This window comes from Podarcis bocagei (assembly GCF_964188305.1).
Source record: "Podarcis bocagei genome assembly, chromosome: 7".
NCBI lineage: Eukaryota > Metazoa > Chordata > Lepidosauria > Squamata > Lacertidae > Podarcis > Podarcis bocagei.
In genome coordinates this window covers 32359555-32384946 of record NC_138132.1, presented here as the reverse complement: position 1 = coordinate 32384946, position 25392 = coordinate 32359555, and the positions used below count along the sequence as shown (strand labels likewise).

At 44.8% G+C, this 25392-nt stretch overlaps 1 protein-coding gene across 12 annotated transcripts in view; it reads right to left on the bottom strand.

Moving 5' to 3' along the window:
• CSMD2 (CUB and Sushi multiple domains 2) overlaps window positions 1–25392 on the bottom strand; it is a 492033-nt gene that overhangs the window by 158688 nt on the left and 307953 nt on the right. For 11 of the 12 annotated variants that reach the window (XM_081199993.1, XM_081199989.1, XM_081199994.1 and 8 more), the window contains one exon: window positions 14681–14863. The exons of the other annotated variant lie outside the window; for it this stretch is intronic. In XM_081199993.1, coding sequence (XP_081056119.1) covers window positions 14681–14863 — 183 coding nt within the window. The remainder of the gene's footprint in view (window positions 1–14680; window positions 14864–25392) is intronic. 12 annotated transcript variants of the gene reach the window in all.

The following is a 25392-nucleotide window of genomic DNA, read 5'->3' as shown; positions in this document are numbered from 1 at the left end:
CCTCTAGAGGGAGCTTGTTAAATTGTTGCTGGAGTCGATCTGGGGATTTCACAGCTGTGAAGATTAGGCTCGTGAGACCAGACTCTGACCTTGAATAAAAATGTGTTTAGAAGAAGCTTTGGTGCTTGCTTTTTGCAAGACAAGCGCTTTGCTGGAGCAGATGCATGAGAAGATGGATTTGATGACTGCTGCAGTTAAAAACTTTGGACAAACGGCGAATACCCATATAGAAATCATTCAGGAACCAATCCAGGAACCTGTTTTGACAGGGCAAGTGCAAGTGCAGAAGATAATGGCGGAGGTTGCTGTTGAACCTCAAGTAATACAAATGGAGAGACTCGAGGCCTTGCAGGAGCATAAGCCGCTGTTCTTGAAGTTTGAATCTGGAGTGGGCCAGGGGGAGTCTGGAGTTGTGAGGGCTCTTAATTTTGGAAGGACTTTGAAACATGCCTTTAAATACTTTCTGGATTACAGTTTTGACTGTGGGGAGTGGGCTGATCTGCTGAGGGGAGATGGAGATATTTTTGGATTGGAGTCCTCCCGAGACCTACCCCCCAATGAGAAAGGAAAGAAATTAAGAAAAGGATCAACAAAAGACAAAGTAAAGTGCAGGTATAAACAAGAAGAAGATCTGCAGAAGGGACATAGAAAAGACTTAAGAGCCTCGGATATAAGATCACCAGGTTGATGGACTAGATGGAATGGACAAGAAGGACTGACAAAACCTGAGACCAGGAAGAAGAGACGTTGGATGAAGATTAGAAGAAAGTTTTTAAAAATTTATTTTGAGAATTAGTGTAAAATTAATGAGTATTAGGAAAAATGTTGGAATGAAACTATTTGGCTTTAGTAGAAATGATATAAGGAGTCATGTACAAATAAGTATTAAGTTTTAAGTTTTAAGGTTTTTTATGGTAAGATAAGGTTAATAAATTAAGGTAAATTGAATGACAGAATATAGTGAAAGATGGAAAGGATTTGCTGAGTTAATTAATAGGTTAAATCGTTAAGATAAATTATATAACAAAAATTGAGAAAGATGGAAAGAATTTGCTGAAACAATTAATTAAATTAGAATACAAAAAGGGAGGTGTGAGGAGGTTGATGAAACAAGTAAATGAAAGATAAAGATATGGAACATTGGATGTGTGTTTTAATGGTGTGTTTTTTTGCTGTATTGTTGTATTGTTTTTTATGTTTTTCCTTTTATGTATTGTAATGTATGTCTTGTTAAATCTTTTGTTGTTTTCTTTTCTTCTTTTTTCTGTAATTCTTAAGCTATTAATAAATATCATTAAAAAAAGGAGCCAAAAACGACACCTAAACTTTCCACCTAAACTTTAAACAGTTCAGCTCTTACATTTACCCAAATGACAGTAAGGTCAAGGAATTATTCAGCCTGCCTCTTTCATTACAGCAGGGTTGGAAAATCTTTTTTCATACCAAGGGCTGCATTCAATTCTGGCCCACCTTCTGGAGGCCACATGCCAGTGGTGGGAAAAACCAGAAGTAAAAGGGGGCAGAGAATTCCCCCCCCCCTTTGTACAGGCTGGCTTCTATATGCACCCCTCTGCATCCTCTATCCAGGCAAGCAACAGGCATTATCAGAGCTTAAGGACACATTCTAGCCAGGCAAAAAACACTCATGCAGGGTATGAAATAGGACTAGTGAGGGGTATGACCTGGGGAGAGTCACAAGGGCCAGTTGGAGAGACCTGGAAAGCTGCATTTGGCACTCAGCCCTGAGATTTCCCACCCCTGCACTACAAGAAAATATACTAGTCCACAATCAGAATGAGTTACACTTAACCTCTATTGAGGAAATAATAGCAGTTGACAGGAAAGTAGTACAAGGATGAAACTAGTGTTTGATTTAGAAACAGAGAATTGCTCACATGGCTGTAAAATAAATGCAATGAACTACCTACAGCCAACATCTGGCTTTAAATGCCTTCAGTTCTTGGCACATGCACCTCTCCTTTCTACACATTCTGCAGTTTCCTCCCCCTTCATGCTCCAGCTTGGCCTGATCGTCTCTAGAACCAGAGGCAACTTCATTGCTAGAGACTCTCACACTGTCTGCCACGCATTCCCCTACCATGACATTAAAGAAGTTCAGCCACTTAGTGCCAATTGTTTTGTGAACACCACCATCACAAAACAGCTTTAATACACAACCACATAAATAAATATCCCTGGAAATATACTTTGTGCAAATCAAGGATTGTGATGTGGCACTACAAATCCTCCATTGGAGGCTGCATGATGACATTCATACATTTTCATTATATAGAGAGACGAAAGCCAGAGGCTTCTGAACAGCCACCTTCAATTTTTGATCCAGACAAACAAGAGGATAGTCCAAGGACTATCCAGCATTAAGGCCCAGTTGTTTAACTGTGAGTATGTGTTCCACTACTCATGAAGTTTGGAAAGAAGCAAACCCAGCTCACCCTGAACTGAAGTGTACTGAATCATAAAACAGATCCATGTGAACCACTTCACTGTGGGGAGTTTAGGTCAGCATGGGTTAGCCTGCTTTTGCATTTTGGCCACACTCACTTTGACATGCATCCCCAGAAGGGTTGATCCATCCCTGGGTTAGCATAAAGCCAAAGCTCAGGGCAGATGTGCATTGCGGCCTGAAATTCAAGTAAATTCACAAAGCAGCTTTGACACAAACATGATATCTGCAGTGACTCTGTGGTGCAATTCTGATGGAGGACAGTCTTATGAAGGGACCAAGAGATGAAAGGTGACAATGCAATACATATCCCCAAGACCATCCTTTCATGAGGTAACACTGAAGAACACACGCTGAGTAGAGCACACTTATCTGCACCTTCTCCCCTCCAATCCCAACTCGATAACCCCAAATCTCTTACCTAGTGGTGATTAAGCTGTGGCCCTAAAGAAGTTGTTGGACTCCAACTCCCATCAGCCCCAGCCAGCATGGCTAATAATCATGAGTGGTGGGAGTTATAGTCCAGCAACATTTGAAGGGTCAAAGCTAAGCCACCTGGGCTCTAACCCTTTTCTGATTAGCCATTCTAAAACCCACCTCCATGTGAGGCCAAGGTGGTTCCTAGGCAAGATTCAGCTGTTTTATCCTGTTGGCAGAGGCGGTTTTAGGGTGGCATGACTGGTGTGGCAGCACTGGGCACTGCGCTGCAGGGGGCACCACAGCAGTGCTGTGGGATGGGGAAGGGCACCGCTGAAATTTGAGAGCCCAAAGTCTGCCACTGCTGTTGGAGATTAGTTGATAAAATGCTTGTACTCTGAGGTTGTTGAGATCTGAGTTCAAAATCCTGCATGAAGTTCTCTTTTTGTGTGTGTGTGTTTGTGTGTGTGTGTCTTTGGGCCAGTTACTATCAGACTCAACCAGGTTTTGTTAATTTATACCTTCAATGTATGCAGCTCATAGTACAGAATAACCTACTTTCCGGAGCTGTTGTGATGATAAAATAGGAAAAGCTCACGTACACAATCTTCAGCCAGAAAGAGGAAGCATAATACACAAAATTGCAATAGAATGAAATAATTGATTTACAAGGGGGGTGGAGAAGAAAGTGGGAGGGGGAGGGGGGAAAGGTCAAGATTACCTTTGCAACAATTAGGATTTATAATCTGCATTCCAATGAACCAATGAAAGATAAGATTCTCAAGATGATGAAGTCTGAACAGACCCGATGTTTGAACTTATACAGTAAACAGAAGAATGTGTTGGGCATGCATGTGGTCGCAAATATATTCACATACCCACCCACTCATTCTAGAAATGCTCTGCTTACAATTTATTGGACTGCTCTTTGCAGCAGGCAGTTTATTTTTCAGGACATCAGCAAATGTAACTAGGCTTAAGGGGATTTGGCACAAACCTGCGGGAGGTTAATCCACTACATATTCCTTCTGCAGTTCTCTCCTGAAGTTCAAAGCAGAATCCACAAACTCTTTTTAAAATACAGCAACCCATAAAACAACAGGCAGGCAATTACTCCTCAATTCCTTAGTGGAACTTGGCAAATTACAAGGAAAGGTTTTTTTATTGTTTAATTGTTTTGAGATGTTTCATAGGATGCAATTCAGAAATGGAAATAAATAAACAGATAAACAACCTCAGCACAATGTTATGTAATATTTGTCCTCAACAGATTCCTACAAAGAGATTTCCTAAATTAACAGATGTTACATACAGGTGTCGTGAGCATCACCATTTTTCTGCTCCCGAGGGAAACCACCACACACACACACACACACACACACACACACACACACACACACACCATTAGCAGATTTGTTAATACAGTAGTAGCATAACCTTTCAATTCAATCCTTCTTCTTCTTTTAAACCAAGATAGTTCCTGCCCTCAGGCTTACAATCTAAAAGACACAATACAAAAGGATGAAGGGATGAGGTCGGAGAAGGAAAAAAGCCAACTTGGGCACTGGTAGTGACAAGCTGGGATGGAAACTGCTCAGAAAGAAGAGCCAAAAAGAGCTGATCTCTCAGTAGGGCCAGTGCATTTGGGTCTGCAGGCCCATCTCTTCCTCTGCTGCAGCCTGATGGAATGGCTGTGGCTTGGGCATCCCCATATCTGCCATTGCTGACAGAAAAATACCCTGACTGTACACAGCTAGACTGTGGGAAAGCAGAAAGTTATGTTGACGTAGAACCTGGATCTGTCTGCCTCTGTCCCTTTGGAGTGAGAAACTAGAGGCTACAGGTCAGAGTGTTTCATGGACGGGCAAAACGTTACCACACTTTGGTGCAATTCAACTCATCCAGTCTAGTCATTGGCTCCCCTTAAACTGGAAGGGCTAGAAAAGCATCCATGTCAAGCTCAGATTTATTCTGGGCAACAGCAGCATCTCCTGTGACTGACTCTGACTTCTGATTCCAGGTTGTGGCTCTACAGGTAAAGCAATGGCTACACCTTTCCCGCAAACTGAAGGTAAATCAAGAGGAGGCTGAAACTAGGCTCCAGCATATGTTGATCAAACATAACTGAGTTGGCTTTGGAGACAATTCCATTATCTTGGTTCCTTTGCTAAACAACATGCCACGCCTGTTACCAAAACCCAAGAGAAGATATGTGAAGAATGTGAGAAGAGTGGCTGGATGAGGCCAATGTCCCATCTAGTCCACCATCCTGTTGTCACAGTGGCCAACCAAATGCCTCAAAGCAGCACCCAAGCACAGGAGCAAAACTCCAGAAAGTGGTATTCAGAAGCATTATTGCCTCCCAGCTGTGGAGGCAGAGCATAACCACCACTGTTTTGTTTCCCATCACTCATTTCTCCAATTTGCCACTCTGGGGCTCTGTATGAAGTTGTACATTATGGGAAGGAAGAAGCGAGAGAAGGAAAGTTGGGAAAGAAAGCAATAGTCAAGTGACAGGTTAATTTTTAGCTGAATGTAAAGCTCATCATAGTTAACATGAAATTATATAGTGACTCTGGAAACATTGCGAGGAGAAAGCCATTGATCACAGTTTGAATTCCCCTCTTATAATCCTGAAAGCATACATGGGGCAGTGAGCACAAGAGGCTAGACATTCAGAAAGCAGCCTGTTTATGATGGGGGCCTGGGATCATTCAGCAGGTATAATAAGGCAATATGGGATTAACAAGAACAGGTAATTACTACTAAGGGTTGCAAAATTAATGCACGAGAAAGAATCCATTTTGGCACACAGGAGGAAGGGCTAAGAGGAGGATTAGCAGAGAAACGAGACTTCAGAAGGGGAGAAAAACTTTTACAGCTGTTAAAAATAGTCCACCACTTAAATCTAAAAAGTGAATTTAGGCCTCTCAGGTGCCTACTGCATCATGGGTAACTGTGGCTAATGCAAAATGAAACAGGAAAGTGAAGTTTCTAGCTCAGGTGTGGGAAACCTGTCGTCTCCAGGTGTTGCTGAGCTACAAATCCCATCACCCCTGGCCATGGTTGTGAGGGCTGTTGGGAGTTGTACTTTAGCAACATCTAGAGAACCCAGGGTTCCCCAGTGCTGTGCTAGCTGACAGATATTGTAAATTCACGCAACATTATTGAAGCCCAAGCAAATTTAAAAACTCAGGTGTGAAAATGCCCTTATTGGGTGGAATGAACATGAAGCGCTCCTGTTTTCCATGGAGGTAAAACACCAGGCAACATCTGGGCACAGAGAGTTAACTGTAATTGAAACAGATAATTCTAGACACAAATAATATGCAGAGGCTGTCAGTATTCTCGGTGGATATCCTTTCCTCTCTCTTTTTTTTAAAAAAGAAAGTTAATATCCTGCCTATTGATCCGAAAAATCTATATGATGGCTCAGAAATAAAACCAATACAATAGCCAAAGAAGATGATAAAAAAGAAGCACACAGCAACAGCAGGGAAACCAAAATCAACAAACCAAGAAGAATTAATCTGGCTGCCCACTTGCACAAAGCTTGCATGGAGGTTACACAATGTCTGTTCTTTACTGAGCATCCATTATGTTATCTTTAAATGATGATTATACATCTTCCTGTTGATCAGTCTTTATACCACATATTTTAGTGAATCTACCTGTCACTGCATTCCCCCCACCCAACAATTTTTATTATTATTTTAACACAACAATACAAACAACACGTGAAACTATACAAAGTTTTTCCAGTTTTATGGATATATTGGGTGAAGCCCAGCATAGGAAGAAGTGAAGCATTAATTAAGGTGATAGCAAAAATGATCTGCTCATAAACATGGGAATATTCATCTTGCCCTAAGTACCCGAAAGTCAGCCATCATAGCCAGTGGGCTACTTACACAACCTCTCCACACAGGGGCTTGGGAAGCCAGGGGATACAGAGAGTAATGGAAACAAAATCTCCTCAAACCTATCCCTCTTAGATAATCCTCTTGTCATCCTTCTGTGCTGCATGAGGCTATTCAAAAGAGCTACGTCTGAGATGCTATTTATCCAAGCTTCCATCAGGAGCTCTGAGTCAGATTTCCAGTGATAGGCAACAACCAATTGCACTGTTAACAAAAAAGAACACCAGGTCTCTGTGCTTGATCTCTGGATTTTTGTCATTTTGCAGTGATAGCAGGGCTAGTTTCAATACTTCAGCCATAACGGAAGAGGCAATGGCAAAAATCCATGCCTCACTGTTTTGCGCTTTGTTGCAGGTCCACAACATATGGAAAAAAATGAAGCATGTCCCCTGCAGTCCTTCCAGCACAAAGGGGATAAGGTTTTGTTTAACTGGGAGAGCCACACTGTGGTCCAGTGCCGTTGGTGAAGAACCTTGAGGGGCACCAACTGCAGGTGCACAAAGGTTATCTTAACCATGGGGGAGGGAGGACCACACCCTTTCCCACTTATTTCCATCAATTTGTATCTCAAGGTATCCTTCCCAGACCTGGTGAAAACCATCAGAGGTGCCCAAGGTGTGATCTATGAGTATACATTATATCACTGAGGCCACTTCTCTATTTCTTAAATTTGATCTAGTGCATAGGGAGTCAAATAGCATAAGAGAGGTAGACTGGAAATTAGCATGCCTGGGTCAGCTGGAACCATGCAGCCCTTCTAGCTGTCCTCTAAGAGCCTCCTTCTTGGTGGCTTGGCCTCTATGTATTAGATCATGAATTCTATATACCTCAATGGATTCTCAGGTCCAAAATTGCTGATATTTATCTAAATGACTAAATGTGGGATGTTCAAACAACAGGGTAAGGGGAGGATACACCCAGGACCAACACGGAGCCCCGCTCCCTCCAAGGTAGAAAGTTGTCCTTAAGAGTTATTCATTTTCCTCATTGCTCCCCTGGAGAACCACAGAAAAGGAAGTTCTCTAATGGATGGCGAGGAGGGAGAAGGCTCAAGCTGTACCCAAGGGGTCTCCAGAGAGACTCTGATGAGTGGAATTAAGTGTTTGACTTGGAATGCATTATAGTAGGACTTCAATGGGGAACATCCAGCCTGCCCCCCTCTGCACTGGGTCCATAAAGCATAGTGAGGCTTACCCTCCATCTCTTTTCCTGGGACACAAACTGTTTAACAGTTTTTTGGCAATGTTTAAAACTTGCAACGGGAGCAGGGATGGGAATCACTTGGAATGCATCCAGAAATCTGGCAAAATAGACATTTTGACTGCTGTGATGCAGCTGAGGCAAATTAAGACGGCTCCACCTTTTTAATTCTGCCAAGATTTCTTTACGCAGGTGGCCAAAATTTTGCTCTGACAATTGATAGGGGTCTGACATAAGAATTAGACCTAAGTATTTTTAAAAATCAACACAAAAAATTGGGTTGGAGTAAAGGCAGATGTAGTGAATGGCCACTTGTGTTTGGGCTGGGACATGTTAATTGGGAATACAACACATTTAGCATATTGGATTCCAGTCCTGGTACATGATAAAACATACTGAGCTGTGATTTTAGTGGTTTCAGGGCTTGTCTGGGCTTTTGCAACATTAATAGCATGTTAGTCACAAACATATTACCTTATGTTCTGCTCCACAAAGCATCACCCCCTCCAGAGCAAATGGCAAGGGTGAGAGAGGGCTACCTTGTTTACTGCTCCCGAGAAGGCTGATTGCTGAAGCATCATCCCATTAATGGAGATCAACGCATGGGATGTGGAGTGGAGTAATTGCATCACATGGAGGAACTTCAACCACAACCACATTTTGGAAAGTAGTAGACTTAGGAAGTTCCACTGAATTCTGTCAAATTCAGAATTTGGTGCCCTATGAGGTCAACACTGCAGAGAAGCGGGTAGAGTTGACTTCATTGATAAGGTTTATTACCTTACTAAATGTTCCTGCGGGGCATGATGGCAGTTTGGTAGGGCACTTTAACATAATGGCAGTAAGTAAGCTCACATCCACATTTATGAGGGTGATAGGAGTCCAGAGCTCTGGGTTTGAACAATAACAACAGTCTGGAGTTATGCCACATCAGTGGATTTTTGCTCCCATCCAAAATAAAATAAAACAGTTCAATCAAGCATGGCAACAGTTCTTCTTCTTAAGCTTTGTAGTATTCCACCATGAAGTCATCAGTCTCTGGGGATTTCCCAGATCTGAGCTTTTGGATCACTTCCAACACCTCCTCCCAAGTTACAGGGCAGCTCAGAAGTTCTATCTGCTTGTCAGACAGCTTTAATTTAACCTTGGAAAGGTATGTATTTATGTTACACTGATCTCAGACTGTCTGACAATTACAAGGGTGCAAATAAATTTTAATGCCAGGTCATCAGTTGCCATTTGCAGGACTTGTTTCTCCAACTGACTGACTAAGAGTCTCATTTGCCATTTTGGAAATGTTCAAAATCAGATTCTTCAATGTTTCCTCTTTTCTTTTTTACTTGAGTGATAACAGGGTAGTTGCCCAGTCCAAGGAAAAGACTTTGCTAATTTTAATGACATATTCATCTGCTTCTTGGGCCTCCTCCATTGTGAGGATTGTTTTGTGCTCTTTTGTGAGTGGCAACCTCTGCTCTTCATGTCGGAGTCGAGGCCTCACCTGACAGCTCTGAGTACTCTCCCACAACTTCTTCCTCTAGCATACATTTGGGGACACACAGTCTCTAACATCACCTTGCTGGGAATGTAGTTTTTGAAATGGGAAAGTGGAAATAAATGCCATGTTGCCTTAGATGTCCTGTTGTAACTGGAGGGGTTGTTCCACCACTAGCCTCAAAAGTTAGCCACTCCCCCAAGTCCATTTTTTAAAAAGTAAATTTGCTGTGCCTGAACAGTTTAATCCACTTTAATTGCACAAACCTAAATTTCCAAGTATACTATTTAATCCTTCCTACCAAACAGTGACAGTCTGGGGGCAACTCTAATCTGAACAGCAGGTCGAAGCATCAACAAGTTAATGATTTTTCCCTAAGCTGCAAATGACCAGGATTAGAGCTGTATGTCAAACTCTGATTTTGCTGACATTTTAGTTCCATTTCAGAGATAGGTAATATAGCTTCTTCCATTTCTTGAATGCTGTTCATCCCAGGTTCCTAACCATTCACATTCATCACACATTTCCATATTTATGTACTCAGTTTCTAACTAACTAGCCCTCATAGAGGCTTCAAAATAATCGTGAGGTTAAAAGAAAGAACAATTACAGTGAGGGCAGCCAACCAAAATCAAAATACAGTAGATGGAAACTGAACAAATTTAGGAACCTCCCCTCAGAGGTCGATAGATGGGGTCCATAGTGAAAAAAACTCCACTCCAGTACCCAAGTTGCACCACCAAAGTAACTAAACACAAACATCATATAAGGGTTTGTTGACCAAATCAGTGATCCTGACATGTGAATTCCTCTAGAAACTCCATGTTCAGAAGCAGTATGCCTTATAATGTCTAGGTAAACATCAACACATGGTGTGGAATCATTACACTTTGCTGCTTGTCTTTATGCATTGTTGCTCAGCATCTGCGCTCAGCAATTGGTGTTACATCACACATTATTCACAAAGAGGTTACAAAGAAGGCAGGGAGCAAAGGGACACAGAGCAGTAAGAGCCAAAAGCTTCATGTAACGTGCAGTTAACCCAGAGACAATATCCTCCCATGAAAGCCAGAATGCTATGTCAGCTCAAAGTAGAAAGCAACATCATATTTCACATCACACCTATTCACGGAATACCAATAAAATAAAATAAAACAAAAATAAAAATCACAATGCTATATCACAAGAGCCATATTTTGGCTTGGAAATGGTAGTTCCCACTTCGGTTGCAAAGTTAAGTAGATGCACAAATTCCAACAAACTACAAATTCTAGCAGAACAACAATGACTTAAAGACCTAAAATAAGGATCTTAGCCAATTAAGACAACCAAGCTTATTTCTTGTTGAGTGTGCAGGCATGAGATAGTTGTGGCCTATCATGCAGCCAAACGTAGAGCATTAATCATGAACAAATCAGTCAAATGCAGTTATATCTATAGAAGGATGAAGTGATCACTACCTTTCTTTTGATCCATTAATATTTGCTGATTGCTTAAGAGCACATGGCAACAAGGAAAAGCAGACTTGTGAACACCTGGGCAAGACAGTGAGGCTCACAACTCTATTGAAGCTCCAGACCTTCTAGCTGTCACCCCACCTTCCCTCTCAGCTGAGACAAGTTCATTGCAATTTGGGAGTTAGTGGCTGAAAACACACACACACACACACACACACACACACACACACACAGTTTCCCACCCACATTCCCTTGCAATTTGCACAAATGAGAGGCAGGTAACACCACAGTGTTTAATACTAGGAAGACCCTTCCCCTCCCCTGCCATTCCCAGTGGCAGGGAACTGCATGGCCCACAAGCAATGCCACCAGCCCTAGCACATGCCCCCCCCCGCCAGCTGAGACCCTGGACCTCTTCCTCACAATCATATTGTGTTTTACCCTTTTCTTTCCCCAAAGTCAGCCGCATATGATCACCACACACCCTTGCACCCCCCCCCCCAAGTTGTAAGGCTGCCACTCATTTTATTATACAGCATCAGATCTAGCTTTGTGGGTAAGTTTGGGTTGTCCAGATGGACTGAACTACCACTCCCCACCTGATCAAGACACCACTGTCTTGCCAGTCCTGGGAAGTGACTACAGATGCCTGGACAGCAGAGTAACTGGGGGTGGAGGCTAAGCAAGACACAGCAGGGTGCTCAAAGCTGTCACTGAAGGTACCACAGGCTTCCTGGTTATCTGGCTGACCTTCTGATCCCATCTGTGGGCTTGAAAGAAACCCTTAGTTCTACTCAGCACATTTCCCAAGACATTAAGGGTCCATGGAATGTCATGGAAGCATTCCCCAAATCTTCAGCCTGTAAAGAACCAGATCATTTGTGACACTCCTTGGCCCAGATCCAATCCTGCTCATGAACTTTGGAAGGTTTGTGGAACAAGCATAGCTCGAAGCAGTCCACAAACTGTTCCAGAGCTATTCAGGTGATAAACTATGGAGAAGCTACATATGACAAAATGATGTAAGATGAATGTACCATGTTCCCATGTTATAACACACACATATGCATTTATTTACACTTTTAAACATTTCACTCTCTTTGTTCCTCCTCCAAATTCCCACCACCACCAATCTACTTCTACTTCTTATTCTCAAATAATGTTGAATCACAACTACAGAGCTACAGGTCAGCCTCATGTACAATCAGGTATCATGTGCTGTGCTGGCTGCTAACCATTGGGACTGGTGGGGGACAAGGCAGTCAGGCCAACGGTGGATGGAGCCAGAGCAAATGAGTGGCAGAGCCAGAACCAATGGCAGGTACAGACAACTAATTCTAGCTTTAGTTGTCCTGCCCATTGAATCTCACAAAGGCAACACTGAGACTAAGGAGGAGGAAGCTGATAGTCAGCTCCACCCCTTGGATTGACTGTAAGAAAGAAGACAGGCAGGTGGGGGTTAACTGGGAACAGACTGAGTTTGGTTGGGCAGTGCCCCATTCTTGCAATGGCATTTAGAACTATGAACAAGCCTTCACTGGTGGCATCTCATGCAAAAGGGTATCAAGAGCAGAGAAAGACACAGCTGATTTCTTCATTAATACGTTCATGTAATTCATTAATACAATTTTGCTGCAATTCCTGATCAAACATTTGCATGGACTCCTTCCTACCATCTCTAAGCCTCCCCCTGCACTGCTTCATATCCAGCTACTGAACCATCAGAAAATAATCCAGGATGATCCGGAAACCAAACCAAAACATACCAAAACAAACCCCACCAACTCTGGACCTCAAAGCACACACAAATTTCAACTGCACTAGTTAGATCAATAAATTAAACTAGGGGTCACCAACCTGTCACCCACCCCAAGCACAGAGGCCTTTACAGGAGTCCAAAGGGTCTTCTCTTTCTACTGAAATTAGGCTTGAAAGTTGCATATAATTCAAGCCAATTGAATAGGTGGCAAGACTTGTTTGGTTGTGGGATGTGCACATTTGTGTGGTACCCACCAGTTTTCCTGGTATGGAAACATGCCCAGAAGACAGCCCCAAATGCTAACAGAAAGTTTCCAGAGCAGTTTTAGTTGCAACATATTAATAGATTCAGCCTCCCCTCCCCAATATAATGCTCTGTTCTCTAAAATGTTTGACAATCAATAATGGTGAGTGTCAATGATATGCTGTGTATGTTCCCAAATTAAGCTGCATAAGTAAAAATACTTTGCCTGTGGCTATTTTTTGAGGAGAAGCTCAGAAATTTCAGCTAAGGATTTCACAAGAAACCAAGGCAGGTCTTATATTAGGTGAATGCCTCAACTCAGCCCCTAAAAGGAGAATCAAGATGGAAAGTATAGCCCACTACAAGTGCTCTGCCTGACCTAATTCTACTCTCACACAGTCTCAATGCCAGTCTACTGCACTTCCCCCACTCCATGGTCAAATGCTTACCTTAGGGGCCAGGCAGCACTAGGGCAGCTCTTTGGATGGAATGGGGCTACCTGGCCTTGTGACCATGCAGTTGGGCTAATGACCCATGTGGTTCCTTCCAGCTCTACAATTCTACGAAATTCTTGCTATGAAATTCTTGCTATGATCTTGGTGTTGTGGAGCCTACTTCTGCTTTGGATCACAATTCCTATCACACACACCCAGCACAAAATGTTAATGGCCAAAGATGGGGAGATCAATGTCCAAAATCCAGGGTGTAAGTAGCTGCCACCACATCAGGATGCCAGCTGCATCTTCTATCACTCTGGGAGGAAGAATGGAGGAAGGAAGCCAGGTGGACATAAGAATGCAAGAAGAGCCCAGCTGCATGGATCAAGCCAAAAGGGGGCCAGTCTAGTTCAGCATGCTGTTCTCATAGTGGACAACCAAATGCCTATGGGAAGCCTGCAAGCTCATACATGCAGTGGGTATGATCCATCCAAGGAGATGACACCTGCCTGGCCTCCAATATGGTCCCCATGCCAAGCCTTGGACAAGGACAGACTGGGGGCAGTGGGGGAGAAAGAGGAAGTAAGCAGGCATGTGGTGGGTTGGAATAAGGAAGGAATCAGCATTCCCAATGACTATCAATCACTTTCCTCAGGAGTTTCAGTGTCTGAGAGATTCCAGCTCATATTAAGGGCAAGTAGACTGTTGTTCAACCTTCTCTGTTTTCAACAAGCAGCCTCTGTTGACATGAATGCAACATTCAACCAGGCTCTCATGTGTGATTCAGACTCAGGCCAGGACACCTGATTGTCTCAGGAGCAAATGGGGTTGATGGTCTTACGACATGGCAAGGATTACATGTTGTATGAAATGGCCCCTCCACATAGTAGCATTGTTTCTTATTATCAAGGTAGCTCAATCTGGATGGTGGGCTTGGGTCCACTCCCTCCCCACACCCACTCACCCTCCATGTCTGTGTCATTGCTGAACTTTGAGGCTTTGACACCCCCACAGACAATCTATGCATGGGCTGCTGAGAATCTAAACTGCTGAGACTTTGAAGCATCCCCCCCCCACAGTTGACCTACTTGTTCAAGATGCAGCCTGCAGGTTCACTCCCTCCCTCAACCTGCTCAAAAATGTTTCCAGAGTTATTGCATTAAACAAAGAACCAAAACCTCAATTTCTCAATATCCCACATAATAACCCATTTCCAAAATGTGCAATGTCGACAGCTCCTTTGCCATCCCTCACAAATGGCTCAAGGCTGCATTCCTTCTCTCTGACTTACAAACACAGATTGGTTTCTGAGAGGACCACTGGCTACTCTTTTGACAAGTGATTGTTTTCTGTCCTTTCAGTTCAAATGCAGGCTGGCATTCAAACGTCAACGAGTCCCCGTGGCGAAAGGTTGACCCTTGTCTCTTGCCGTAGGCTGGCACTCCTGGATCTCCACAACTCCCCTGGTCGATTTCTGAAAAAAACACAAAAAGAAAGAGACAGGAAGAGAAGTGGGGAGGGCAAAAGGAGACCTGGGTGCAACTTCTTTTTACAATCCCTGGATTTTATTCTTGGAAAGCTGGGAACGTTCTTTTTTAAACACAACAAAGAACACCACCACTTGTGATTAAACTGGGGGACTCTGCTTGTTTTCCTTGTTTAAATAATAATTTGGGGGACACTTCTAATTTTCCAGTGGCAGTCAACACTTCTATAGAAGAATGTGCTTGACTCCTGCAGTTCCACGACCTTGTTGCCCCCTTCTGGCTTCATTGCTCCCCTTCCTGGGAAATGAGTCTGGCAATTCAGAAGTGTTACAGAACCTCATGTTTCCAATCTGATGTGGAAGGCAACTTTGGGAGCTGAGAAAAGCCAAGAGTGACGTGGTCTTGGCAGCCTCTGGGCTGCTGGCTTGCCACTCCTTGGTATAAAAAGCAAGTTTTTAGATCTAAAGGTTTCTGTGGGGGGAAGGTGGCTCAAATCTTCTCTGAAACAATGCAGCTCAAGATGTAGGATGATGGAGAAGTTACCTGCAATCATATACAGGCTGTTCCCCAGTCTCTCCTGTAAGTTTTTTCTTTTAGATACAGAATGGGGGCGGGGAGGGAATAGCAGCAAAGAGAGAAATGCCAACATCTGAATGAGCTGCTTGCTAACCCTCAGCCCAACACACACACACACACACACACACACACACAGAGAGAGAGAGAGAGAGAGAAGGGGGGGGGCTAGGACCAGAACACCTATAAAACTGGGCCAAATAGTGTAAGTGGTATTTTGCCAGATTAATTGCTAAAAATATATTTGGATCTATTTTCAGAGTTCATCTCATTCTATCTGCCTTCCTAACTGGCCCACTTTAAGCCACTATTGTCATCACCTCAAATGCATTTGGATGTTTAATTAGAGAGGGAGGAAACATTTCCTAGGCAGCATTTTTGTACTCCCTGCAGGGGAACTGAATATTTATTTCATTTTGTGAACATGGCTGTATGAACAATGTGAAAAGTCACTTTGCTAAGAGAATTTTCCAAAGCTCAGAGCCATTTTGAGCATGAAAATAAGCAGCACAGAAGTAATGGTGAGGAAGTGCAATTCACCTATGCTTCCTCTGTCCCAGTTTTTCCATTGAGTAACTTTTATCATGTCAATACAGGGAACTGTGACTTTTCCACCTTAAAAATTATGATTGTGTGAACTGGCTTAAAGTAGCATACCTGGTTCTGCTAATCAAGGCAATTCCCTTTACCAGTTGGCCCAGGGGTGCCAACTTGAATAAAATATTTTGGGGGAGGGGAGGTAAGCCCTGTCCCACATACTTGATCACATGACACAGCACACACCATTTGAATGACAATGCCCATCAACTGGGGTGGGGCTGGCCCCCTCAAATATTTTATTGGGTGTGTGTGAAGGAACCTCAGCCCCAGGAACTGACTCCCATGCAGGTGCCTTTAAGTTACCAATTACATTAAAGTTTGCCATAGCGAACAGTAAGCCAGATAAAGCGTCTTCCTGTGGAAAGAGAATGGCAGCAGAGTGGAAACAGCTCCAGCCATTATAAAATACAGGTGGGAATGGAATCGGCTGCCTTCTTACATCCCTCGTCTTCAGCAACACTTTTTGTAAACCACTCCCAATGCTCCTCTGATTAATCCCACCTAACCCTTCCTCATCTAGTCTTGATTGCTCAGTGTAAATTCTGTGTCTCTTCCACTCTCCTTGCTCTGCTCACCTAACATGGAAGAGCTTCGGATCCTGCAGAATTTCACACACTGATGAGGCTAAGCAACAGTGATGCCACTGGCGCTGTGCAAGCTCGCACTCAACATTGAACTGCAAGCATCTGTCAAACTTGAACTTTTCAAATCAAACAGAGAGCCCCCCCCCCAGCCCTCATGCCTGGATAACAGCTTGTACACAAGCATATCCAAGTAAAAGGGGTTGTGTGAGTGGGTGCTGTGGGTTAAACCATAGAGCCTAGGACTTGCCAATCAGAAGATTGGTGGTTCGAATCCCCGCGACGGGGTGAGCTCCCGTTGCTCGGTCCCAGCTCCTGCCAACCTAGCAGTTCGAAAGCACATCAAAGTGCAAGTAGATAAATAGGTACCGCTCCGGCGGGAAGGTAAACAGTGTTTCCGTGTGCTGTTCTGGTTTGCCAGAAGTGGCTTAGTCATGATGGCCACATGACCCGGAAGCTGTATGCCGGCTCCCTTGGCCAATAAAGCGAGATGAGTGCCGCAACCCCAGAGTTGATCACAACTGGACCTAATGGTCAGGGGTCCCTTTACCTTTACACTTCTTGATTTCTACAGTTCAACGACTGTGTACACCTACTGTATATACGCAGAATGTAACATGTGAACACCCCTACTAGGACAGGCTTGCAGAACCATCAGAGCTGTGGTTTCTCAAAGGGTTCCTGCAATCGCAAGAACATAAGACCCTGCTGGATAAGGTCAATGGTCCATCTAGTCCAGCCTCCTGCTCTCACCAGCCATCTCTGGGAAACCCACAAGCAGGATCTAAGAACAATTCTCTCCTCCCGTGGTTTCCAGCAAATGGATTTGGAAGCATTATTACCTCTGCCTGTGGAGGCAGTGCACAGCCATCATGGCTAGCAGCCATTGATAGCCTTATCCTCCATGACTTCGTCAAATCCTCTTTTAAAAACATTCAAGTTGGTCAACATTGCCTCCTTGTGGGAGTGAGTTCCATAGTTTAACTCTGCGTGAAACTCCCAACATTCAGTTTCCCTGGGTGTCCATGAGTTAGTTAGTATGAGAGAAGGAGAGAAACATTCCTCCTTCCACTTTCTTTGCACCATGCATAATTTTCTATCATGTCACCACTAAAAAGTCCGAAAGGCTGTAATATTTGCTCATAGGAGTGTTGCTCCTTGTTCATTATGCATGCCCTTTTCTGAACCTTACCCAACCCTACAATATCGTTTCTGCACTGAGGTAACCAGAACTGCACACGGTATACTGAATGTGGTCACACTGATCAGAATAACTACAGGAGGAAGGGGGAAAGCAAGAGGCAGATGGGGAAGGGAATTCTTTTGATTAATGCGTTGTGTTGCTGAATATGGTGGACTGAGGGGTGGGGAGATGGCTGGTGGGCTGAGCATGTCATCTGCTGGGCCTCTGAGCTCTTGGATTGGCTTAAAGATTTCCCCCATGACTTCTTGTACACACACACCCTGCCCCCTGAAAAATCTCAAGCAGATCTGAGGAGCTGGCTGGCTCATTTTTACTAAATTAAATGTCAAATCAAAGTGTGAAGAGATGCAGGGTGTCAGCTCTTTTGCAGAATCATGATGGAAGAGAGAAAAAGTGTATGTGTGTGTATGTGTGTTTTGTGTTGCATGACCATCGCAGGATCATCTCATTTATTTTATTTATTTCATAAAGTTTATATACTGATTGGTTGTAAAAAACAAACAAACCCCAAACCTAGTGTAAAAGATTCTCTCATTTCTAAAACCAAGGCAAAACACCCTTTTGTGTTCCTGCAGAGATATAAAAGCCTTGAGGAGATAAATAGCATTCTGAATCCAGGAATATTGCCTATGTGCAGTCATCCCCCAGTCCCAGTTATCTGCTTACACACCATTTCATTTCTAAAGAATTTCATTTCTCCCTCTTGCTATTAACACCAGCAGTTTCTCCCTTTCATACCTTCTCCAGTACTTTCCTGCTATTAATCTGTGTCACATTATTCCCATTTTCCACTTTCTCTGGCCTTTTTTTATCCCCTTCATCTGTGATCAACCACCTTGCTTTCATTGCCCTTTCTTTTAAAAACTAAACTAAACTAAGTGTTTCTCTTGGTTTTCTCCTCCTTCTTCTCCTTCAGTTTTTGATAGCAAATTTGAAACATCTTTTGTGACACCTTCCTTACAGAGAAAATTACATAATCCATGATTTGCATTAATCCAGCTCCTGTTTTGATGCAGGCTGAACAGCAATGAGATTTTCCCACTGCTAAACTGTCTCTGGAAAGGCACTGATGCAGGTTGGACTCTCTGCCAAATAACTAAGGCGGAGACATGCTTCATAGGTAGTGAAAATAGAACAATTTGTTGTTTTCAATTTTGTCACTGCTGATAATATGTCAAGGACACAGGCTTTCAAACAGGCTGGATTCTGACCTGCCCCTGCCCCACCATAGCTAAAAACCAAACACAGGACATTAAAAAAAAATGATTAACTGTTTATTCATCAGGAACTCTGAGCTACTTAATGCTGAAGAACTCCCCCCAACTCCTGTGGGAAACTTTGATAAGTGGTCAGGCTTGCCCAACTGGCAATCACCAAACAACACCATGATCTCCTAAGCCAGCAAGGGGGGGGGGAATCTCTGGGACTAAATGGGCCTGTGAGGCTGTTTTCCCCAATATATCTGCTCCACACCTCACATCAAATGTGACTACAGGTGTGGAACAGGTAAAAATTAAAGCAGGGTTTGACGTTAATGCTGATCAGCCCTGACTTCAAGCACTGCTGATATTGGCTACACTCTGGAGTTCCCAATTGTGAGCTCTGGAATGCCCCTAGTTTCAGGTTATTTTTGAGGGTGTACCTCGATCCTCAGCCTCTCTTGGAACACCTTGTTTTAGTCTCTCTTACTAATGGAACACTGCTGATGAGACTTCCCTGAGTGCTGTCCTACCAGAGTTTCCCTCTTCTCTGACAGAACAGGTAAAAAAGTAAAGGTAAAGGACCCCTGGATGGTTAAGTCCAGTCAAAGGCGACTATAGGGTTGTGGTGTTTGTCCTCAGACAGCTTTCCGGGTCATGTGGCCAGCATGACTAAACAGCTTCTGGAACAATGGAATACCATAACGGAAGCCAGAGCGGATGGAAATGCCATTTACACCCCCACCACAGCAGTACCTATTTATCTACTTGCGCAGGTATGCTTTCGAACTGCTAGGTTGGCAGGAGCTGGGACAGAGCAACGGGAGCTCACCCTGTTGTGCAGATTCAAGCCACCAACCTTCTGATCAGAGAAAAGTTTCCCTCTTCTCTGGCACAACAGCACACATGCTTCTGGCCAAAAGACTCTTTGCAGGATTATACTCTTCTCTTGTTTATTTGTTTAAAAGCATTTATAAGCAACTTAATTTTTTTAATAAAAAACCCCTCTAAGCCATGCAACACATAAGAACAGCAAATGTTGAGTGGTATCCAACACACTTGTTCTGTCAGCTCAGGAATTTATGCTTGTGCAACAGAACTTCCCCCCTCTTCCCCTTATGCACACACAACACACCCCTCAAATCTCTTCCAAAGGGTTGGGCAATCCCACAGAACAGATCGGCACATAGGAGGACAAGAGAGGGGAATGCTCTGTTGCGCAAGTGTAAATCCTTGCGCTGACGGTACAAGTTACTTCATGCTACAGTGGATGCAGTCCAATATGAAAAATACAACATAAAACCAGTAAAACAGTAGTATAAAAACATAGGAAAACAAATGGAAGCAGAAATTCAGGGAATTCAAACCAATAAAAACAGGACCCAATCTCATTGGTCAAGCAAAGCCTGTGCTTATAAAAAAAGGGAGGGATTTAAAAGACATCTGAAGCAACTGGTTGCTGCTTCATGTCCAGCAGAGGAAAGGGCATTCCATAATACAGGAATTCCATTCAAGATGATCAAATTCTATTTAACGTGATTGTAGTTGATGATGTAACTTTCTTTTGTAAAAAAAAGAAGTAAGGATTGATGTTATCCGATTTCTATTCCAGTGCATAAAAATAGAAACACATTTTCAAAACTCTCGTAATGATCCAATGCAATTTTTAAATGTTGTATACAACACTAGTTTAATTAATTTGTATTTGTAAACAATGTGTATAAAAGCTATAGTTAAGTGCTCTTGTTTTAATGAAGTCAATGCTTTTAAAGAGGCTTGACCATTATTTGACTGTATTTGACTGTTCAATTTTTATATATTTCCTAAATAAATTTGTCACCCTTCACCATAAATATTCTCAGGGTGGCTCATTAAAAACAAAATATACAAGGAACAAAATAAAACCCCTTTATTGCAGAGGGGAGAAAAAAAGCATAATGGTTACGAAGGAAAAGTCTGGGGAAATAAACAGCACTCAGTCTGCCATTGGAAAGGTCCTCCCTAGGGACAGAGCTCCATAAATGCGAGAGGGGGCAAACATTTGAATGCCCTCTCCTCACTTGCCACTGATTACTGATTGCCACTGGGGGTAGGACTCCAATGACAGTTCTGGGTGTATGGATAGGATGATCTGGAGTCAACTGATGGAAGCCATGCACACTGCAGAGTACAATGGAGCCCCTTGTAGGATAAGGTTACCAGATTCTTTTCAATGAATCCAGGGACACTTATTGTTTGCTATGTACATGTGAATGCTGAGAAAGCTGTAATTCCAGGAAATGTCCCCGGGAAATGGGGACATCTGGTAACCTTATTGTAGGACACCTGCCAATCTTGTTGGGATTGCTGACTTCCATGAACTGAAATACACCAGTACCCCACAACAACTGCATACTTGCAAGAGGCAATGGAGGGCACATGCTTTGTTTTAGGAAAAAGGTTTGCCTGCCATGACTTATTTTCTCATTTAGGAACCCTTGACAGGTTTCCAAACCATTTCAGGAGTGCCTGCAACCTTTCAAAAATGCTCTTCCACCCAGCAGAAGGGGTGGGTGAGTGCAGACTCACAGCATCAACAGTTGGTGGATTTGAGCTGAAACAACTACTGACAGCCTCAAGTAACAGAAAGGAAAGTAAGCAAGCATTAGATTGCACTGTGGGGTTGGCAGATCAGGGGCGTATGACTTGTAGGCAATATTAATGTAAGTACATAAAAAAAAGCCTGATGGATGAGGTCAATGGCCCCTCTAGTCCAGCATCCTGTTCTCACAGTGGCCCACCAGGTGCCTGGGGGAAACCTGCAAACAGGCCACAGGCACAAAGGCAATCTCCCCTCCTGTGGTTTCCAGTAACTGGTATGCAAATTAAGCACAATGAAGGGGAAGGCATTGAAGAAAAGTTTAGCCAAAGCGAACTCCAGATGGCTTAAGCAAAATGTCAACTGGCAACGTGAAATGTTGCCCCCTTTTTAGTCTTCACTCCATTAAGCTTTAAAGTCGTTAAGAGGGGTCAATAGCAGTCAGTCTGGAGGCGGAGCGACAGAAAGGGGCGAGTGTGGGGAGAGAAGTACATTAAAAAATAAACATCCCTTGAATATTCGGCAAACATCCATTACAAAGGTCGGCGAACTCATAAAGCTGTTTTGGCAGGGAGCCAACAAGTGTGTGTGTGTGTGTGTGTGTAATATGTAGCACTCAGAGAAAACAATTTGTTCTGACCTACTTCTTTTGAAAACTAGATGATGAAATCATCTGATACAGCAAGAAGGCTATTTGCAGAGCAATACATCTGCAAGTATTTGAGCATTAATCTGCTGACTTGACCTGCAGAGAGCAGGGCTTGGGTGTGGATCACAGAGGCCCACTATAGCAGTGTTTCCCAAACGTTTTTGGGCAACGGCACACCTGTTTACCGGAAAAAAATCTCGCGGCACACCACCATTAAAGCCCCGCCCCGTGACGTCAGCGCGCAGCGTCACGCCGGGAGGGACGCACAAAAGTGAAAGTTTTTTCCCTTCCCCTTGCCGGGGTGGGAGGAGGCAGCAGAGCGAGGGACTGAGGGACGGCGGCAGCTGAGGCGGCGGCGGCTGTTGTGGTGGTGGCGGCGATAGCGGGCGGAGGAGGAGCCGTCGCCGGGAGTTGCTGCTGCTGCTGTTGCTGCTGCTGCCCGGACATGCCGGCCTCCTCCTCCTCCGCTGTCTCGCAAGCAACCCACCCTCCCCCCGCTTCCCCAGACCGTCTCCCCCCCCCACCGCCGTGTCCCCTACCTGTGCTGCAGCCCCACTAGCCCCAGCGTGATCACATGGGGCACGTCCAGCTCCGTGGGCCACAGGCCGGAGGCGATGCACCCGAACACGCCGCACTCCTCCCGAATCCCCAGCTCCTCGAATTCCATGGTGCCCGAGCGAACACGTGTTGTTGTCAGCGCAGCTGCTTCTGTTATTGCCGCTGCTGCCTCCTGCCGCCGCCGCCGCCTGGGTTTGAGGGGGGGGGGGCGGAGGAGGAGGAGGAGAAGGAGGCGGCGGCCTCAGAGGCGCGAGTTCCTCTCCGCGCCCACCCCTTGCGCCCGCCTCATTTACATGCATACATTACGAAGGGGCGAAATTCCCCGCCTCGGGGCTGCTCCGCGTGGTGGAGTTGGTTTCCCCACCCCAGAGGAGCAGAGCAAGAGAGGTCGCCTTCGGGGCGGGGGGGGCTACTTTGTATCTGCCTTTGGACACAAGTTAGCTCCCGCTCGCTCTTTCTCTCTCCCCACAAGTTAACTTTGTTTCCCTCTCTCTTTCTCTCCGCGCGCGCGCGCTTGCGCTTCTGAGAGCGAGTTTTGCCCAGTGGCTCCGAGCTGAAGAGACCGCGAAGGGCGGAGGGAGCTGGGCTTTGCGCGCGACGGAAGGGTTCTCCCCCCCCTTATGGAAACGGGGTTTGAGGGAATAAAGGGGTGGGGAGGAGACTTCGGTTTTCGCGCGGGGGAAGGGGGCGTCGGCGGGCGCTCGCCTCAGATTGGAGAAACGCTACCAAAGGGTTGTGAGCGGGGTGTGTGTGTGTGTTAAAAACATCCCTCCCTCCGTGGGTGGAGGAAAGGGGGCTGGGAGGCAGGATGTGGCCCCGGCGGAGAGTTTTAGGTGGCCCAACCCCTTCCCTTTCCCAATGAGGTGGAAGCATTGGCGGGTTTCTGCAACCGCGCCCCGCCCCCTTCCGCCGTCCGTGCCCCCCCTCCCTTCGTACGCAGCCCCAAAAGTGCCTCCGGACTCCGAACGCGCTTCTTTTTCGGGTCGCTTCCCTCTCGCGCGCTGCTCACTTGGTTTTGTTCTCTCCTAGGCGCCCGACTCGCCCGCCTCCCTCCCACGGCACACCAGCCGGTGTCTCACGGCACACTAGTGTGCCGCGGAACACCGGTTGGGAAACACTGCACTATAGTCTTCCCTGCCCTGTCCATGGTGCTGAATGCACTACTGTCCTGCTGGACACATTGCAGTGCGGCCAGAGTGTTCACTTTCTGTACGCTGCAGCACCTCATTCAGTGGCTCACTCCTATCTCCAGACCCACAGGTTGCTAAACAGCCACAGTATTTCCAGCTGCATGAGAAGATGGCTGGGCAGGAGTCTCTTATCACGCTGCACAGTGATATCTGCATTCCTATTCTTCATTGATATTTGCCAGCCATCCCTGCATTGAGACAGACAGAACAATCCACAGACCCCTTAAGGATAGGAAAATAGGGAGCAGCTTTAGCTCAGTACTTTGAAGCACTACTGACAATCTGTGAAGAAGACAGTATGCTTCCAAATACTAGTTGCTGAAAACTACAGGAGAGGAGAGTGCTGTTATCCTGCTTCTGAATCACCACTGTGAGAACAGGAAGCTGAACTAGATGGGCCACTGGCCTGATCCAGCCAGCTCTTCTTATGCTCCTATGTTTCAGACCAAAGTCTTTCCTGGTCCTACCTGGCAATGTCAGGGAACCAACTTGGAACCCTCGGCATACAAAACATGATTTCTACCACTGAGTTATGGTCCTTCTATCTTCTTTCACTGAAACTATCTTGCACCAAACCTCTAAAACTATTTAAGCATGATGAGTCCTACTGACTCCAGCGGGACTACTTTCTGGATGGCATGGCTCAGTATTAATATACGGAGAATTAGAATTTGGGACCTGCCTTTAGTGCAACAGTAATACAGTGGATGCTCGGGTTGCGAATGTGATCTGTGCAGGAAGCACGTTTCCAACCCGCAGTGCCGCATCTGCACATGCGCAGGTCACAATTTGGTGCTTCTGCACATGTGCAAAGCGTGATTTAGCGCTTCTGTGCATGCGCAGGTGCCAAAACCCAGAAGTAACCCATTCCAGTACTTCCGGGTTCGACGCAGTGCGCAACCTGAAATTGCGCAACCCAAAGCATCTGTAACCCGAGGTATGACTGTAATAATAGTAATAATAATAATAGTAATATTTATTCCCCAGCCACTCTGGGCGGCTCCCAGCACAACATTAAAAAGAGAATAAAACTTCAAACATTAAAAACCCTAAACAGTCACATTGGTTGAAGTGTCCTGATCTTCCACCTTTTCACTTCCCTTCTATCTCATTCTAATATAATGCGCAAGCTGATGCCCGATAAATATAATGGGCAGGTTGATGATGTCCCAGGTTGGTGGCACATGTACAGAGGTGATGGCAGCAGATTGGGTGGAGCTCATATTGAGGGACTGGTGAGCAGGCGATGGTAGATGTCTCTGCTCCTTTGAACAGGTCTACAGATTCTCTCTCTCTCTCTCTCTCTCTGTGTGTGTGTGTGTGTGTGTGTGTGTGTGTGTCTGTGTGTGCAAGCATTCCCAGATCTGGATTCACTCCCAGAGTC